Genomic DNA, 18,928 nt, shown 5'->3' with positions numbered 1-18,928 from the left:
GTACCGAAGATGATTGCAGGCGCCTGCAGAACAGACATTATTTGCAGACTGGTGCAATAGAAACAAATTGATTTTGAGCGTGGAGAAATGTCAAGTGATTACCTTTCATCGTTTGAAAACCCCAGTTATGTTTGACTACCATATCAGTGGAAATGTTTTGGGCAGAGTTACCAGTGTAACAGATTTGGGAATTCAGCTGGATGCGAAAATGACTTTCGATCTGCATCGATCTGAAATTGTTTCTAAAGCGACCCGACAATTGGGCTTCATTTCCAAAGTAGCCAAGGATTTCTCGGACCCGCACTGCTGGAAATCGTTGTATTGTGCTCTTGTGCGCCCAATTTGGGAGAATGCTTCGATCGTATGGCATCCTTATCAAGTTACGTGGTGCATCAGGATTGAGCGGATACAGAAACGATTCATTCGCTTGGCACTCAGGAACTTGCCATGGAGAGACCCCGACAATCTGCCACCATATCCTGATAGATGCCGCCTACTGGGACTGGATACGCTGGATCGACGACGAAAAGTACAGCAATCCTTGATGATTGCAAAGCTGTTGAATGGCGAAACTGATGCTCCTGACCTGCTATCTTTGCTGAATGTTCGTGCACCTATCAGATCTCTTCGCGATACAACGTTGTTGCAACCGAATTTCCATCACACCGTGGTTACTATGAACCTATGTCTGCGTGTATCCGTACGTTTACGGCAGTTGAGGAGCTTTTTGAGTTCAATGAGTCGTCAGGGCGTTTTGCTAATAGAATTAGGTCAGTGTTAAACTAGATTAGTATATTTTATTCATTAAGACAACATTGTCAGATGGATTATTTTAAATACAAATACAAATACAAATACAAACATTGTGTCTACATGAAAACCTTATGTGCTATATATTACCAGAAGTAATTAATCGACTTTTAAAAATATTTGTCGAGATATTAAAATCAAATAAATGGTAATTAACATTGAAAACATCACACATTGCCTTAATTGGCTCATTTGAGCCGTAATCGGTACGATGGAACTCCGATCGAATAAAACTTACATTTCGTAACGTTCTTTGAGGAGCATTTAGGTCAATTCGGCGTAATATGTTCGGTGCATCGATTTCTCCTGTTAACAATTTGACTATAAACATTGCCTTCATAATGTTTCTTCTTTTCTCGAGCGTATCCATTGCGAGTAAACGGCACCGATTTTGATAAGGCGGAAGGTTCATTGGGTTGTCCCACGGTAAGAGACGCAGTGCAAACCTTATAAACTTTCGCTGCACAGACTCGATTCTATCATTCCACGTTTGAGACGACGGACACCAAACTACAGCCGCGGATTCAAGTATAGAACGTACCAATGAGTAATATAAAGATCTGAGGCAATAAGGGTCCCTGAACTCTTTGGTGAATTTAAAAATCATTCCTAAGGCACGATTCGCTTTAGCGAGCATCGCTAAATAATGTTCGTTAAAAAGAAGTTTTGAATCCAATAAAACTCCCAGATCCTTCACTGTTGTTACTCGCTGTAATGGTTGATTTCTAATGCGGTAATCACCCACTAGTGGCTTCTTCTTACGACTAAAAGTTATCACCATACACTTCGCAACACTAATTGACAGGTGATTACGGTAGCACCAATCCTCAAATGACTCTATCATTGCTTGAAGCACTCTACAATCCTCTAATGATCTCACAATCAGAAACATTTTAAGGTCATCCGCGTACACTAGTCTACACCCAGCGGGCAGGATGTTGCACACATCGTTGAAAAATACAGCAAACAGGAGGGGGCCAAGGTTGCTTCCTTGTGGGACTCCTGAGCTGTTCTGGAAGGTCGCTGAAACAGTGGCTCCTAGTTTGACCCATAAACGACGATCTGCCAAGTATGACTTCAGCCACGAAACAAATTTACTAGGAGCGCCCAAATGATCCATCTTGTCTAGCAGCAGCGAAGGCGGCTTTTAGGTCGGTGTAGACTGCATCAACTTGTGCTCCGGATTGCATGTTTTTTAAGCAGTACGATGTGAATTCAACCAGATTAGTTGTTGTAGATCTCCCAGGAAAGAATCCATGCTGATCTTGAGAGATGTAGTTCTTCACGGCGTTAAATAGGGTACCATTGATTAAAATTTCAAATAACTTCGATCCGGCACATAATGACGTCACTCCTCGATAATTCGCAACGTTACGTTTGTCGCCACTTTTAAAAGCGGGAAACATGTATGACTCCTTCCAACGATCCGGAAATTTCGATAGACGCAGACTCAAATTGATAATACATGTCATAGGGTAAGCTAGGGACTGTCCACACTTCTTCAAAATCGCCGATGGAATACCGTCTGGACCAGGAGTGAAAGATGATTTGAGCTTTCTTGTTGCAGCAACTATGTCATCCTCCGCAAATGATGTTACGTCTAGGTTAATGGCATTCCTTGGGACATCACGCAGTTCTCCAGACTGGGTAGTTGGATCAGCAGACTCGAATGCTGTTAGAAAGTGGTCGACAAACAGGTCACACATTTCTTCCAGAGACGCCGCCGTTCTATCGCCGTAGTACATATTACAGGGTAATCCATGCTCCTTTCGCTTGCTTTTAATAAAGTTCCAAAAACGCTTAGGATTTTGTTTTAAATCCCTTTGCGTGCGTTGGGCATATTTAGCATACAAGAAACTGTTGTATTTCTTATATTTTGTGCTAGCACGGACAAACTCAAACTTCAATGTGGGACATTTTCTCGACGAATATCGACGCAAGGCAGAGGCTCTTTTTCTTTTCAAGAGTCGAAGCTTTCTGTTCGACCATGGAGGATGTAAAGGGCGTCGAGGGGCGGGCACGTAACTTCTAAATAGCTGTACTAGCTCGTCGGTGAAAAAAGAGACTGCGTAATCGACATCTTCCATGTTTTCAAGCACAGACCAGTCAATACGATTGAGCGCCTGATTCAAAGCAATGAAATCGGTCCTCGCGAAATCGAACTCCATGTCATCGATAGTTTCAATTAGCTCAACATCGGTGTCGCAGTTTATCGTGATTTCCAATGGTGGATGATACGGGTCTACATCAATGAGAGGTTCTACAGATTCTTCAAGATGACTCTCAAATTCAGCTTCTTCATTTATAAAAACAAGATCTAACGAGAGACCAAAACAATTCTTTACATAGTTCCGCTGAACCATTCCATGAAGTACCATTCCGTCCAGTAACGTATTACTTGAGCCCGAAAATGTTGACTCACTAGCATTGATTGTTACGCTGCCTATGTCGTTCTGTGCCCAGATAAGGTTTGGCTGATTGAAATCGCCAAACAATATATGACGAGTTTTACTAGTCAAATGGTTGCTGATGGAACTAACTGACTGAATATGCTGGTCCATGGCGGTCGAGTCTACAGCAAGTTCAGGGCAAAGGTAGAGTACGCCCACATAGATGGTCAACTCTCCGGACGAAACACAAACCCACAACTGTTCCAGTGACTCATCCACTTTCACGGGGGACAGCCAGGATGCTAACTTGTTCGAGACGGCGACAAGAACCCCTCCACCTCGGCTTTTACCTGTTCTTATCGGGTCACGGTCCTTACGATAAACGCTGTACGCTTGTCCAAACAGTAGAGGAGAAGGGATGTGATCGTTGAGCCAAGTTTCAGTAAGAATGATCACATCGTATGCAGCATCTGATGTCGCAGTGAAGAAGTTGTCAATTTTGGAGCGCAACCCTCGGACATTCTGGTAATAGAAGCCGATGCTACTCCTCCGCGGAGTCTGGGCGTTGACGGATTCGTGTGTATTGTGCGTATCATTCGTAGACTGAAATAGGGAGATACTGTTCAGGCGTGGTGCAGTATCGATCTTCGCTTCGACAGGACATATACCACTGTAAAACTTACCTGATGGAACAGGAAGTGCAGCTGAGTGGTATGCACGGAATCCGTCGTTGAAGGAGATGGTGTTGTCAAACTCATGGGTCACGAATGCAGGTTCGGTATGTGGGATGATCATCGGGAGGTGCGTGTCGTTGTTGTCAGACTGGAACAGGGTTTCACAATTCAGAACAGGTGCGGTATCCTTCCTAGCTTCAGCAAGGCATATCCCGGATAAAAAATTACCATTCTTTACATGGTAAATATTATTAACAAATGACTGGTTTTATTGTTCACAATAAAACACATAGTAGATATATTGTTACTTTTTACAATAGAAGTCAAGCCCATATAGTTCGTACAATAAGTGAATATTAGCTTTATTAGTGACTGATTGATTCGATTGTTTTTCAATAGTTCTATAATAATTTAAAGTTACTATCAGTAAAAATTAATTTAAGTTGTTTTTAAATAGTTGCAAAAGTGCCTGCAAAGTTCTCATGGACTTTTTATTAAAAAAGAATTTATTTCTCAATTACACTTTAAAACAATTTGTAACAAATGAATAACAATAAGTATTATTGTTGCTTGGATCATGTTTGTATAATCAAATACAAAATCACTTGACACATTTTTTATAGTTTTCGTTTTAAATTTGAGTACAGTAGATGTTTCGGTTATCGAATGTTATTCGCTAAAACTGACAGACGTCAAGCCGTGTTGGCAGAGGAAGCTCTCAATGAATAACTGAGGAAGTATTTATAGAAAACTAGCTGAAAAGCAGGTTTAGCCAAGTGAGGATGTTAAGACAAGAAAAAGATGAACAATGATTTTTCTAATATTTTCCAATAAATTAAAGGAATCTAGTAAATAGTAAACTGCCATTGATAACAATACAAATACAATTAGTTTAATGGGGTCAATTGAACCGATGTTAAAATAAACATGGAATAATATTTGTTGTTATGTAAACAGATTTCGCCTTTGAAAAACCAAAGAATTCACATTTCTCGGTAACATTTTTCTCCAGCATTTACAGATACTAATGGCCACATGAATTGTGAACGATTTATGATATGGATCATACGACCTGAGGTCTGACTTGTGATATTTGGCAGTTATTTGAAAAGATTGAAGATAGATCTTATCAACAGCTGCCAAGCAATACATACCAGACATACATCAGAGTGTTTGATTCTTATCATAAAATGTGCATATCATTCTGGCGGACGTTAGTGCTCGTAAATGCTGGATATAAATGTTAGCGGGAAATATAAATTCAATGGATTTTCAAAAGCGAAAACTGCTTACAAATAACAACAAATATTATTGTATTTTTATTGTAACAACGATTCATTTGACGCCATTCAATTAATTGTATTTGTATTGTAAGAACAATGAAAAAACATTAAGATATATTGTTATCTTTTGAAAATTGCCCTAAAAATGTCTCATAAAAATACAATACATTCTATTGTTTTTCGCGAAAAAGTGTATGAAAATTTTCTTAAAATTTTATGGTTAAGATACATAACGACCACCATTTTTTATTGTAAAAGTGCCATTTACCATTCGCCGAATGGTATAGAACAATAGGGGTGATGGTGAGTGTGTTGTGTAAATTACAATATGTTTAATGGTGAATATTTTTCGAAAAAATGGTGTTGTAACAATAAAATTTATCGTATTTTTATGATACTTTTTATCAGGGATACTACTCTTAGGCTTACCTGATGAAACAGGAAGCGCAGCTGAGTTGGCGAGTGGTTGACAAACTAGGTTGCGGTCGAACGAAGTGTCAATGGTCCATTTTTTTGACGATGATCGAAGACTCGAACAGTTACACCTTCAGGCCAATACCAGGGATCTCCTATCATATTCGATGCGGATTTATCTACACTGATTTTGAAGGAGACGAAAGAGAGGTCGTCCAGGATCTTTCCGCGAGGCACTAGTTTAACCACTTTAAGAGTGGACGGGTTGACATTGGCAATTTCCAGAATGTATCGCTTCACATCTTCCTCTTTTTGATCAGGGGTGAAGGGTGTAACGTAGAAGTCCATCATGTCGTCGGTTACATGTCCAACCTTGGCAACACTTAATGGTCCCGAAGTTGGCCTAAGAGTTGACCTTCGGTTGTCGCTATTTGGTTCAAGAACCCTCTCATGATTAGTGATGATGTTCACATTAGTAGGGCTGTTGACAGCGTTAGGGGTTTGTAGCGTCGCCGCTGAAGTAGAAGCTTGAGTAGGATTGCTTGTTGATTTGGAAGTGGAGGGTTTTGGATTATCTATGATCTGGACCCGTTTGTTTCCCACTGAAAACTTCTCCACGGGTTGCACAACTGTCGAATTTATTTCGTCGAGAACTTCGAAAAAGGATGTATCATCGCAAGATCTTGAACGATTAATAGGATCCTCCAGAGTATCGTCAAAGTTGAGCATGTCGATTTTTCGGTTGAAATCGGTTTGGTCAAGAGAGAGGTCGGTCTGCGAATTTTGTTGTTGAGTTCCATACAGAGTCCTATTGATTTTTCGTAAATTTTCTCCGTAGTTTCCGAGACGCGTGTCCATGGAATCCGTGCGTATCAGAAGCTCGCGTAGAGCTTTCATAATCTTTTTTTCTCTATCGTAAGCCGCAGGATTGAAATTCAGTCGACAAGCAGCACAGAACCACAAGAGCCCTATGTTTGCCGCCAAGGACGAGTATTGCGATTTTCCCAATCCCACACAGGTGTAATGGAAGGTTAGACCGTAGGTTCCACTGCATGCGATTTTCTTCTCCGATTCCAGTTGGTTCGAACAAACAAACAAACAAATTATGTTGCGCACTCATCTTCTTAACATTTACTAAATCACCAAGCATTCATAGATATCCCAACAAAAAAACCTCTTGCTGCACAGAATGTAAGCACCGCATCTGTTATGGATATTCCAAGCCTTTGAGCATTGTTTGCTAGCCGTAAAGTACCAAAGATACCAATTATTTATGAAACTGGAAAATTTGTAAACATTTTCAGAAAAAAAAACAAAAAAATTCAGCTGGAGTCGAGCGCGGATAAAATTGCTGGTCAACCAGCAAAACTAGCTGTCAATAAACGATACTGAAAATCCAGCAAAACATATTTTGCTGGATGGAATGCTGATTTTACAGCATGTCAAAAACCAGCAAAATTTTGCTGGTTTCCAGCGAAATAAAAATAGTGTGTACAAGGATCATATCTGATTCAGTTCTCCGGTTGTACCATCAGGTTAAACAACGAAGAATACGCCAACAGTAACGCCGACGTACCAGCGAGACTGTATTTACCAACTACAGGACTTATGGTAACACCCTCAAAAATCATAAACAAAATGCCTCTGGAGTACTTACAGGAATTCAACCTAGAACAGCGGAGTCATATAGAGCATCTAAACCTGACTACCAACAACATACATTGGAAATTGCATCTAGTTGGATGGCTTTCATTTGGAGCCCTATCAACCGTGGTACTGGTACTTTCAGCAGCCGTAATTATATGGACCGTTCTTTCATTCTTACCGTGCCAATCTAAGTCGACTTGGAAACCAGGACGAACCAACAGTGGAACAGTCAACACGGACAGACATACAGATCCAGGACCAACACAACGAAACGATGGGCATCATCTTTTCAGGCAGCCACGATTCATTCCCCAGGAGCCGAGGACGTCTTCCGACTAGAGGGGGAATCGTTAGGAAAACACTGATAGGTGAGTTGGCCAATCAGCGAAGGACGCGTAGCTTGGCGCGAAAACGCGGCGCATCACGCCACGTTATGCACCAATAGGAGCTAGGGAACAACTTTTTGATATGTAAGCAATAAAATCCTATAAAACGGTAGAGCACGTTGAGCTCTACCTCTTTCTCTGTAATACTGTGTAGTGGAATAAACTGTGTTAGTTTTAAACTGTGCTTTTTAAAACAGAACACACAAGAACAATCCCCTGACTCTTATTCTTTCTGTATTTGCATTTAGGGGAGTTTTCTCCTCTTCTCTCATGTGAACTTGCCTTCGACCACAATCGAATCAAATGCGATTGATAAACTTTATCTTTGACGTAAAGCCATCTTTAACATATGGACTAGACTGAACACTGAAATGACTTTTAACCCTTCCGTTACCAACCCCCCCTAACGAGAGTGCGAAAAAATACTCTTTTCGTTATAACTTTTTTGTTTTTCAATATTTTTCGACCAAATTTTGACACAATAAGCGGATATCCTTCTATTTTAAGGATTTGCTAGGGATTGTTGGAATGGCCACCTGGTTCCGGAGTTATTCCGGAATCAAAATGGGTCATTCGATTTGGCCATTTTGGAAAAAGTAAATTTTCGATATGAGAGCCGTTCAGTTTTCAGACCTAAGTGCACTAGAATGATAGAAAAAATTGTCTAGAAGTCCATCCCGGTCACTACGTGCCTTGGAACCCGTTTTACGGATGTTCCGGGGAACCGGTTCCGGGGTCAATTTTTGAATATGATTCAATCCCATCATGCGACACCTCAAACTTCATGATTTTTCAAGATGCATCATTCTGTGCTGTTTTGGCGTTGTCTGACATACTGTTGGCCATTTTGGAATTGATATTCGGATTTCCCGGGAATCGGTTCCGATGGTTCCGGGGTCCAATTTTCGAAAATAAACAAACACCATCATGCGACATATCAAACTTCATGATTTTGAAAATTATGGCACTTTATCATAATGGTTGGCCACTTAGGATACATTTGGCCATTATGGAATCGGTATACGGATTTTCCGGAATCCAGTTCCGGGGCCAAGTTTTGAAAATGGTTCAATACCGTCATGCGGAATCTCAAACATCGTGATTTTCAAAATACATCATTCTGGGCTAATATTGCGTTATCTGAAATACTGTTGGCCATTTTAGAATCGGTATTCAGATTTCCCGGGAATCGGTTCTGGTCTAGGGGCGGGACAGCTCTAATATTGATTAGCAATATTAGCAGTATTAGAAAATATTAATCCCAGAGCCGTGGCATATTTTAACCAAGTAAACCACGCCAATCAAAATTGATTTATTTTCAATATCAACAACAAGATATGACAAGTAATAGTCGTACTTCAGTGCTTTACGGTGGATATTTATAATCAGGACAAGAACTTATTAGGACAAGATCGATGCAAAACGGTTCCATATCGTCCTTCTCACTCTAGTACTTGCTAGCGAACACGACCGCTTTTAGCTGTAGTATCTTTAAATTTTCGTATTTGTTCAAAAATTGCATGTGTACAATAGGACACACATTATAACGCAATGTAATGTATGTTGGACACACAGTTCATTCGTTGTTTCATATTTAAAAGTTTAAGACTCAACAATCTATTACTAACAGTGACATCCAAACACAAAACGGCATCATTCCTCGAGTAGTCGTGTCTTTGGCCACCTTAAGGGACACCGCGCTCACGATGATCTTATCAGCTTGCGCGGTAGTCTCAGCGAAATCAGAAAATTTCTAACCATCATACAAGTAAAGATGTCTGTTTCTAAATTCAGAATATTTATTTTTATTGGACATGGACGTCTACAAACAATTCAAATATGTAACCGTTTATCCAGGAGCATCGTGATAAAACAAGGACCTGAGCTTGTTTATTTCGTATATTTTGAATTCTTTAAACACTGCGCCATGGGTTTCCGAGATCCACATCCTCGCTGCTGAAGATTGAAGCCAAACTAAAATATATAATTAGAAGAAATTAAAGATTTCGTCAATTGAAGACACTTCACCGACCAACCGACCAACCGTATTTTCTCCTCTCGACTTTGTGACAGTTTATTGTTGTATGAAATTTCATGACATACTACAAAAAAAATGTTGTGGTACATGGTGAAGATTAAAGGTGCCATTAGACTGTTTGCTGTGATGACAAATATTTGGCCAAACAAGCCCAACAAAAGACCAACACAACGTGAATCATGGCAACCTTTGATAAATGTCGGACTACAATGACAAATATATTTGTACGTCTAATGGGGTCTTAAGAAACTAATATTTATTAGGCAGTATTAGCGCTGGTATTAGGAGCTGTCCCGCCCCTAGGTTCTGGTGGTTCCGGGGTCAATTTTGCGAAGATAAACACCAGGAATTCCTACGGCAGTTCCTACAGAAATTCCTCTGAAAATTCTTCTAGGAATTCCTCCGGAAATTCCTCCAGGAATTCCACCAGGAATTCCTACGGAAATTCTTCCAGCAATTCCTACGGAAGTTCTTCCAGAAATTCCTACGGAAGTTCTTCCAGAAATTTCTACGAAAGTTCTTCCAGGAATTCCTACGAAAGTTCTTCTAGGAATTCCTCCGGAAATTTCTCTAGGAATTCCTCCGGAAATTCCTCCAGGAGTTCCTCCGGAAATTCCTCCTGCAGTTCCTCTGGAAATTTCTCCAGGAATTCCTCCACGAATTAATCCAGGAATCCCTCGGGAAATTCCTCCAGGAGTTTCTCCGGAAATTCCTCTGGAAATTCCTCCAAGAATTCCTACGGAAGTTCTTCTAGGAATTCCTCCGGAAATTTCTCTAGGAATTCCTCCAGGAATTCCTCCGGAAATTCCTCAAGGAGTTCCTCCGGAAATTCCTCCAGGAGTTCCTCCGGAAATTCCTCCAGGAACTCCTCCGGAGGAATTGCTGGAGGTATTTTCGGAGGAATTCCTGGAGGAATTCCCGGAGGAATTGCTGGAATTTCCGGAGGAATTTCTGGAGGAATTTCCGGAGGAATTCCTGGAGGAATTTCCGGAGGAATTCCTGGAGGAATTTCCGGAGGAATTCCTGGAGGAATTTCCGGAGGAATTCCTGGAGGAATTTCCGGAGGAATTCCTGAAGGAATTTCCGGAGGAATTCCTGGAGGAATTTCCGGAGGAATTCCTGGAGGAATTTCCGGAGGAATTCCTGGAGGAATTTCCGGAGGAATTCCTGGAGGAATTTCCGGAGGAATTCCTGGAGGAATTTCCGGAGGAATTCCTGGAGGAATTTCCGGAGGAATTCCTGGAGGAATTTCCGGAGGAATTCCTGGAGGAATTTCCGGAGGAATTCCTGGAGGACTTTCCGGAGGAATTCCTGGAGGAATTTCCGGAGGAATTCCTGGAGGAATTTCCGGAGGAATTCCTGGAGGAATTTCCGGAGGAATTCCTGGAGGAATTTCGGGAGAAATTCCTGGAGGAATTTATGGAGGAATTCCTGGAGGAATTTCCGGAAGAATTCCTGGAGGAATTTCCGGAAGAATTCCTGGAGGAATTTCCGGAGGAATTCCTGGAGGAATTTCCGGAGGAATTCCTGGAGGAATTTCCGGAGGAATTCCTGGAGGAATTTCCGGAGGAATTCCTGGAGGAATTTCCGGAGGAATTCCTGGAGGAATTTCCGGAGGAATTCCTGGAGGAATTTCCGGAGGAATTCCTGGAGGAATTTCCGGAGGAATTCCTGGAGGAATTTCCGGAGGAATTCCTGGAGGAATTTCCGGAGGAATTCCTGGAGGACTTTCCGGAGGAATTCCTGGAGGAATTTCCGGAGGAATTCCTGGAGGAATTTCCGGAGGAATTCCTGGAGGAATTTCGGGAGAAATTCCTGGAGGAATTTATGGAGGAATTCCTGGAGGAATTTCCGGAAGAATTCCTGGAGGAATTTCCGGAAGAATTCCTGGAGGAATTTCCGGAGGAATTCCTGGAGGAATTTCCGGAGGAATTCCTGGAGGAATTTCCGGAGGAATTCCTGGAGGAATTTCCGGAGGAATTCCTGGAGGAATTTCCGGAGGAATTCCTGGAGGAATTTCCGGAGGAATTCCTGGAGGAATTTCCGGAGGAATTCCTGGAGGAATTTCCGGAGGAATTCCTGGAGGAATTTCCGGAGGAATTCCTGGAGGAATTTCCGGAGGAATTCCTGGAGGAATTTCCGGAGGAATTCCTGGAGGAATTTCCGAAGGAATTCCTGGAGGAATTTCCGGAGGAATTCCTGGAGGAATTTCCGGAGGAATTCCTGGACGAATTTCCGAAGGAATTCCTGGAGGAATTTCCGGAGGAATTCCTGGAGGAATTTCCGGAGGAATTCCTGGAGGATTTTCCGGAGGAATTCCTGGAGGAATTTCGGGAGGAATTCCTGGAGGAATTTTCGAAGGAATTCCTGGAGGAATTTATGGAGGAATTCCTGGAGGAATTTCCGGAAGAATTCCTGGAGGAATTTCCGGAGGAATTCCTGGAGGAATTTCCGGAGGAATTTCTGGAGGAATTTCCGGAGGAATTCCTGGAGGAATTTCCGGAGGAATTCCTGGAGGAATTTCCGGAGGAATTCCTGGAGGAATTTCCGGAGGAATTCCTGGAGGAATTTCCGGAGGAATTCCTGGAGGAATTTCCGGCGGAATTCCTGGAGGAATTTCCGGAGGAACTCCTGGAGGAATTTCCGGAGGAATTCCTAGAGATATTTCCGGAGGAATTCCTAGAAGAACTTCCGTAGGAATTCCTGGAAGAATTTCCGGAGGAATTTCTGGAGGAATTTCCGGAGGAATTCCTGGAGGAATTTCCGGAGGAATTTCTGGAGGAATTTCCGGAGGAATTCCTGGAGGAATTTCCGGAGGAATTCCTGGAGGAATTTCCGGAGGAATTCCTGGAGGAATTTCCGGAGGAATTCCTGGAGGAATTTCCGGAGGAATTCCTGGAGGAATTTCCGGAGGAATTCCTGGAGGAATTTCCGGCGGAATTCCTGGAGGAATTTCCGGAGGAACTCCTGGAGGAATTTCCGGAGGAATTCCTAGAGATATTTCCGGAGGAATTCCTAGAAGAACTTCCGTAGGAATTCCTGGAGGAATTTCCGGAGGAATTTCTGGAGGAATTTCCGGAGGAATTCCTGGAGGAATTTCCGGAGGAATTCCTGGAGGAATTTCCGGAGGAATTCCTGGAGGAATTTCCGGAGGAATTCCTGGAGGAATTTCCGGAGGAATTCCTGGAGGAATTTCCGGAGGAATTCCTGGAGGAATTTCCGGAGGAATTCCTGGAGGAATTTCCGGCGGAATTCCTGGAGGAATTTCCGGAGGAACTCCTGGAGGAATTTCCGGAGGAATTCCTAGAGATATTTCCGGAGGAATTCCTAGAAGAACTTCCGTAGGAATTCCTGGAAGAACTTCCGTAGGAATTTCTGGAAGAACTTCCGTAGGAATTGCTGGAAGAATTTCCGTACGAATTCCTGGTGGAATTCCTGGAGGAATTTCCGGAGGAATTCCTTGAAGAATTTTCAGAGGAATTTCTGTAGGAACTTCCGTAGGAATTCCTGGTGTTTATCTTCGCAAAATTGACCCCGGAACCACCGGAACCGATTCCCGGGAAATCTGAATACCGATTCTAAAATGGCCAACAGTATTTCAGATAACGCAGTATTAGCCCAGAATGATGTATTTTGAAAATCACGATGTTTGAGATTCCGCATGACGGTATTGAACCATTTTCAAAACTTGGCCCCGGAACTGGATTCCGGAAAATCCGTATACCGATTCCATAATGGCCAAATGTATCCTAAGTGGCCAACCATTATGATAAAGTGCCATAATTTTCAAAATCATGAAGTTTGATATGTCGCATGATGGTGTTTGTTTATTTTCGAAAATTGGACCCCGGAACCATCGGAACCGATTCCCGGGAAATCCGAATATCAATTCCAAAATGGCCAACAGTATGTCAGACAACGCCAAAACAGCACAGAATGATGCATCTTGAAAAATCATGAAGTTTGAGGTGTCGCATGATGGGATTGAATCATATTCAAAAATTGACCCCGGAACCGGTTCCCCGGAACATCCGTAAAACGGGTTCCAAGGCACGTAGTGACCGGGATGGACTTCTAGACAATTTTTTCTATCATTCTAGTGCACTTAGGTCTGAAAACTGAACGGCTCTCATATCGAAAATTTACTTTTTCCAAAATGGCCAAATCGAATGACCCATTTTGATTCCGGAATAACTCCGGAACCAGGTGGCCATTCCAACAATCCCTAGCAAATCCTTAAAATAGAAGGATATCCGCTTATTGTGTCAAAATTTGGTCGAAAAATATTGAAAAACAAAAAAGTTATAACGAAAAGAGTATTTTTTCGCACTCTCGTTAGGGGGGGTTGGTAACGGAAGGGTTAATATAGGTTCGTCTGTGGGTTCGCTTTTTAACCTAACTTATTTTTGAATCGAACTTGACAGTTATCTCATTATTTGTTATGTATTTCGAAATTTAGTCAAACTGGTATCTTAATATTGCAATAACGATTAAGCACGCTGTAATGATACTTATGTACCTCGTCACCCACTTCATGCAACTACATTAGTTGTCTAATAACACTTAGCGCGCTCGGCATAGTTTCATCATGCCGCTCAAAGTGTTGCCACAAATAATGCTAAGTTTGCAAAACCCGGATATCTGGCCGGTGGGGCATGGGAGCCTAAGCTCTGGAGAATTCCCAAAGCGCATACTAATAAATCTAATAAGCCTAAGATACCATTAACAGGAGGAAAATGGCAAGATACTATAACAATATATGGTTTATGTAATGTAAAACAATACAACATAACAAAAGAGAACCATTCCAGAACCATTTGATTAAATGTATAACCAGTAGTGAAATTACAATTAAAAACAATTTATTTACGGTACATTTTATTGTTTGAAACCATTCATGTACCATACAATGTACGGTATATTTAAACCCACGTATCAGTATTTTGAACAATTCATTAACAATAAAATGTATGGTTTTGCAAAAAAATATATATGGAGAAGAATATTTTTTTATATTGTTACGATACTTAACAACCTGTATAATATATTGTAAAAATCTTATTTACAATTCACGGTGTTTTGTCTACATTACATCTAATTGTTTTTGTACTTTTTATTTTTACAGTGGTGTCTATTGTAAAAATATGGTTCTAAATAGTACTGTTACAATACAACGTTCGGTTTTTCTACCGTATTTTTTATTCGGGTTACCATCTGCCTGCCTGTGATAAATATCTACACTGAAATAAATTTTGTTGTCGAAATTACTGATTCCATAGTGAAATTACTAACCGTACCTATGATTCTCAACCGACAACAAAATCTGTTAAGGTAACTGAAATATGCTTGAAATTACTATGCATTGTAGTAAATTCAACTAAAAGCATTGTCGTCTCAACAACAAAACATTGTTATTTTTTCCATGACACGGATTTTACAACACAGTATGGTTAAAAATACAATGCTTGTTTGTTAAATTAAGACTATTTTTGGTAATGTTAACTGCACTGCTAGTTAAGTTGACAGTGTTTTAGTGGAATTAACTGAAAATTGTTGTCGGTTGAGAATCATAGGTACGGTTAGTAATTTTACTATGGAATCGGTAGTTTCCACAACAAAATTTATTTCAGTGTACCTGCGCCGGTCAGATAAGTATTAGCCTGGTACACGGTTTATATGGGAAAATATAAAAAATGGAAAAACTCCAATTCCTGTATACTTTTTGAGTTCCATTTTGGTCCCATATCATCTGTGCAAAATTTTAGATCGATCGAAGAAACGATATTTTAGCGCCCGCCATTCTTAGTTTTTCTATGGGGAAGATTTACTTCTTCAAAGAAAAATCGTTAGAGGTCACCCATTAATCCCTAAAAATAAATCGTTGAATGATTTATGTAGATAATTTCACGAGGAATCAGACCTCCGAAGACCGCAAAGCGATGCGACATTCGTGGAAAAAGTTATTAAGCCTTACCCGATCGATAAAATGACGAGATTTTATTATTTATTGTTATTCCTTACATGTTAAACAGCGTTGGCATGTCATTGTTTGGGGGTGGAAGCTCAGGTAAAATATTATCTCCTGGGCGCCCATTAAAAACACCACCCCCGGCGAAGACTGGCGCTCGAGCCTAGCTATTTAGCACTGTAGTTGGAGGAAATGCCAATGCAGAACCCGTAGCTTCCGGGAAGGTAAGCCCAGCTCCCTGAGTTAGTGGGTTGGAGTCAGGCCCTGCGAGCCAGCCGTAAAAAAGACTAGCACCGGAAAATCAACAAGAGAAGAATGCGAACCGATACCAATGGCGACGACCACAGCGACGAAAAGGGACTTGCGATTGGAAGCTCGGTACGTGGAACTGCAGATCTCTCAACTTCATCGGGAGCACCCGCATACTCGCCGATATACTGAAGGACCGCGGGTTCGGAATTGTAGCGCTGCAGGAGGTGTGTTGGACAGGATCTATGGTGCGAACGTTTAGAGGTAATCATACCATCTACCAGAGTTGCGGCAACACGTGAGCTGGGAACAGCTTTTATAGTGATGGGCGACATGCAGAGGCGCGTGATCGGTTGGTGGCCGATCGACGAAAGAATGTGCAGGTTGAGGATCAAGGGCCGATTCTTCAACATTAGCATAATAAACGTGCACAGCCCTCACTCCGGAAGCACTGATGATGACAAAGACGCATTTTACGCGCAGCTCGAACGCGAGTACGACCGCTGCCCAAACCACGACGTCAAGATCATCATAGGGGATCTAAACGCTCAGGTAGGCCAGGAGGAGGAATTCAGACCGACGATTGGAAAGTACAGCGCCCACCAGCTGACGAACGAAAATGGCCTACGCCTCATCGATTTCGCCGCCTCCAAGAACATGGCCATTCGTAGCACCTCCTTCCAGCACAGCCTCCCTTATCGTTACACCTGGAGATCACCACAACAAACGGAATCGCAAATCGACCACGTTCTGATTGATGGACGGCACTTCTCCGAAATTATCGACGTCAGGACCTATCGTGGCGCTAATATCGACTCCGATCACTACCTGGTGATAGTTAAACTGCGCCCAAAACTCTCCGTTATTAACAACGTACATTACCGGCGGCCCATATAGCCGAGGCGGTAAACGCACGGGTATTCAGCATGACCATGCTGAGGGTGACGGGTTCGATTCCCGGTCGGTCCAGGATCTTTTCGTAAAAGGAAATTTCCTTGACTTCCTTGGGCATAGAGTATCTTCGTGCCTGCCACACGATATACACATGCAAAATGGTCATTGGCAGAGGAAGCTCTCAGTTAATAACTGTGGAAGTGCTCATAGAACACTAAGCTGAGAAGCAGGCTTTGTCCCAGTGAGGACGTTACGCCAAGAAGAGGAGAGGAGAGGAGAGGACATTACCGGCGGCCGCCCCGGTACGATCTAGAGCGACTGAAGCAACCGAATGTCGCCACCGCATACGCGCAGAATCTCGAGGCAGCGTTGCCGGACGAGGGTGTGCTCGATGTGGCCCCTCTAGAGGACTGCTGGAGTACAATCAAAGCAGCCATCAACAACGCAGCTGAGAGCACTATCGGGTACGTAGAACGGAGTCGACGAAACGATTGGTTCGACGAGGAGTGCAGAGCGGTTCTGGAGGAGAAGGATGTAGCGCGGGCGGTAATGCTGCAGCATGGAACCCGACAGAATGTGGAGCGATACAGACAGAAGCGGAAGCAGCAGACCCGTCTCTTCCGGGAGAAAAAGCGCCGCCTGGAAGAAGCGGAGTGCAAGGAAATGGAACTGCTGTGCCGTTCACAAGAAACACGTAAGTTCTACCAGAAGCTCAACGCATCCCGCAAAGGCTACGTGCCGCAAGCCGAAATCTGCAGGAATAAGGACGAGAGCCTCCTGACGGACAAACGTGAGGTGATCGAAAGGTGGAAGCAGCACTTCGAGGAGCACCTGAATGGCGAAGAGAATGTAGGCACGGAGGACCAAGGCAGCGGAGGAAATTACTATGTTGGTGCAGCAGAGGACGGGAACGAACCAACTCCCACGCTGAGGGAAGTTAAGGATGCCATCCACCAGCTCAAAAATAACAAAGCGGCTGGTAAGGACAGTATCGCAGCGGAACTCATCAAGATGGGCCCGGAAAAGTTGGCCACCTGTCTGCACCAGTTAGTTGTCAAGATCTGGGAAACCGAACAGCTACCGGAGGAGTGGAAGGAAGGGATAATCTGTCCCATCCACAAGAAAGGCGACAAGTTAATGTGTGAGAACTTTCGAGCGATCACCATTTTGAATGCTGCCTACAAAGTGCTATCCCAGATCATCTTCCGTCGTCTTTCACCTAAAGTAAATGAGTTCGTGGGAAGTTACCAAGCCGGTTTCATCGACGGCCGGTCGACAACGGACCAGATCTTCACCGTACGGCAAATCCTCCAGAAATGCCGTGAATACCAGGTCCCAACGCATCACCTGTTCATCGACTTCAAAGCGGCATACGACAGTATGGACCGCACAGAGCTATGGAAAATTATGGACGAGAACAGCTTTCCCGGGAAGCTGACTAGACTGATAAGAGCAACGATGGACGGTGTGCAGAACAGCGTAAGGATTTCGGGTGAACTATCCAGTTCATTTGAATCTCGACGGGGACTACGACAAGGTGATGGACTTTCCTGCCTACTATTCAACATCGCCCTGGAAGGTGTTATGCGACGAACCGGGCTCAACAGCCGGGGCACGATCTTCACGAAATCCAGCCAATTTGTCTGTTTTGCGGATGACATGGATATTATTGCTAGGACATTTGGAACGGTGGCAGAACAGTACACCCGCCTGAAACGTGAAGCAGCAAATGTCGGACTGGTGGTGAATGCGGCTAAGACAAAGTACATGCTGGTAGGTGGGACTGAGCGAGACAGGACAAGCCTTGGCAGCAATGTTACGATAGACGGGGATACTTTCGAGGTAGTAGAAGAATTCGTCTACCTCGGTTCCTTGCTAACGGCTGACAATAACGTGAGCCGTGAAATACGAAGGCGCATCATCAGTGGAAGTCGTGCCTATTATGGGCTCCAGAAGAAACTGCGGTCAAAAAAGATTCACCCCCGCACCAAATGTACCATGTCACAGTTCATAGCCAGCTATCGCATACGGCAAACGCGTTTCTTTTTGCTCCTCGCTCGTACACGTTCACAGTTCGTGGGAAAATGAATAGTGTGCGGGAAAATACGCTTGTTATTGACCTTAGCGTCCTTCCAGTTCGGCCGAGCGTCGCGCATGTGCAGAAGTTTTTGGAGG

The 18,928-nt window shown here is 42.9% G+C and overlaps 1 protein-coding gene across 1 annotated transcript; it reads left to right on the top strand.

Annotated features, from left to right (window-relative positions):
* Positions 1-7,063: 7,063 nt before the first annotated feature.
* LOC134292222 (uncharacterized) lies at positions 7,064-7,783 on the top strand (the record flags this gene model as incomplete). The annotated part of the gene is given in 1 exon segment (XM_062861198.1): positions 7,064-7,783. A coding segment is annotated over 1 exon segment (494 nt), but the record flags the coding sequence as incomplete, so codon positions are not given.
* Between the last annotated feature and the right edge of the window lie 11,145 nt (positions 7,784-18,928).

The sequence above is a fragment of the Aedes albopictus genome, chromosome 3 (assembly GCF_035046485.1).
Source record: "Aedes albopictus strain Foshan chromosome 3, AalbF5, whole genome shotgun sequence".
NCBI lineage: Eukaryota > Metazoa > Arthropoda > Insecta > Diptera > Culicidae > Aedes > Aedes albopictus.
Note: the sequence above shows the minus strand (reverse complement) of the source record. Positions and strands in the feature narration are given on the sequence as shown.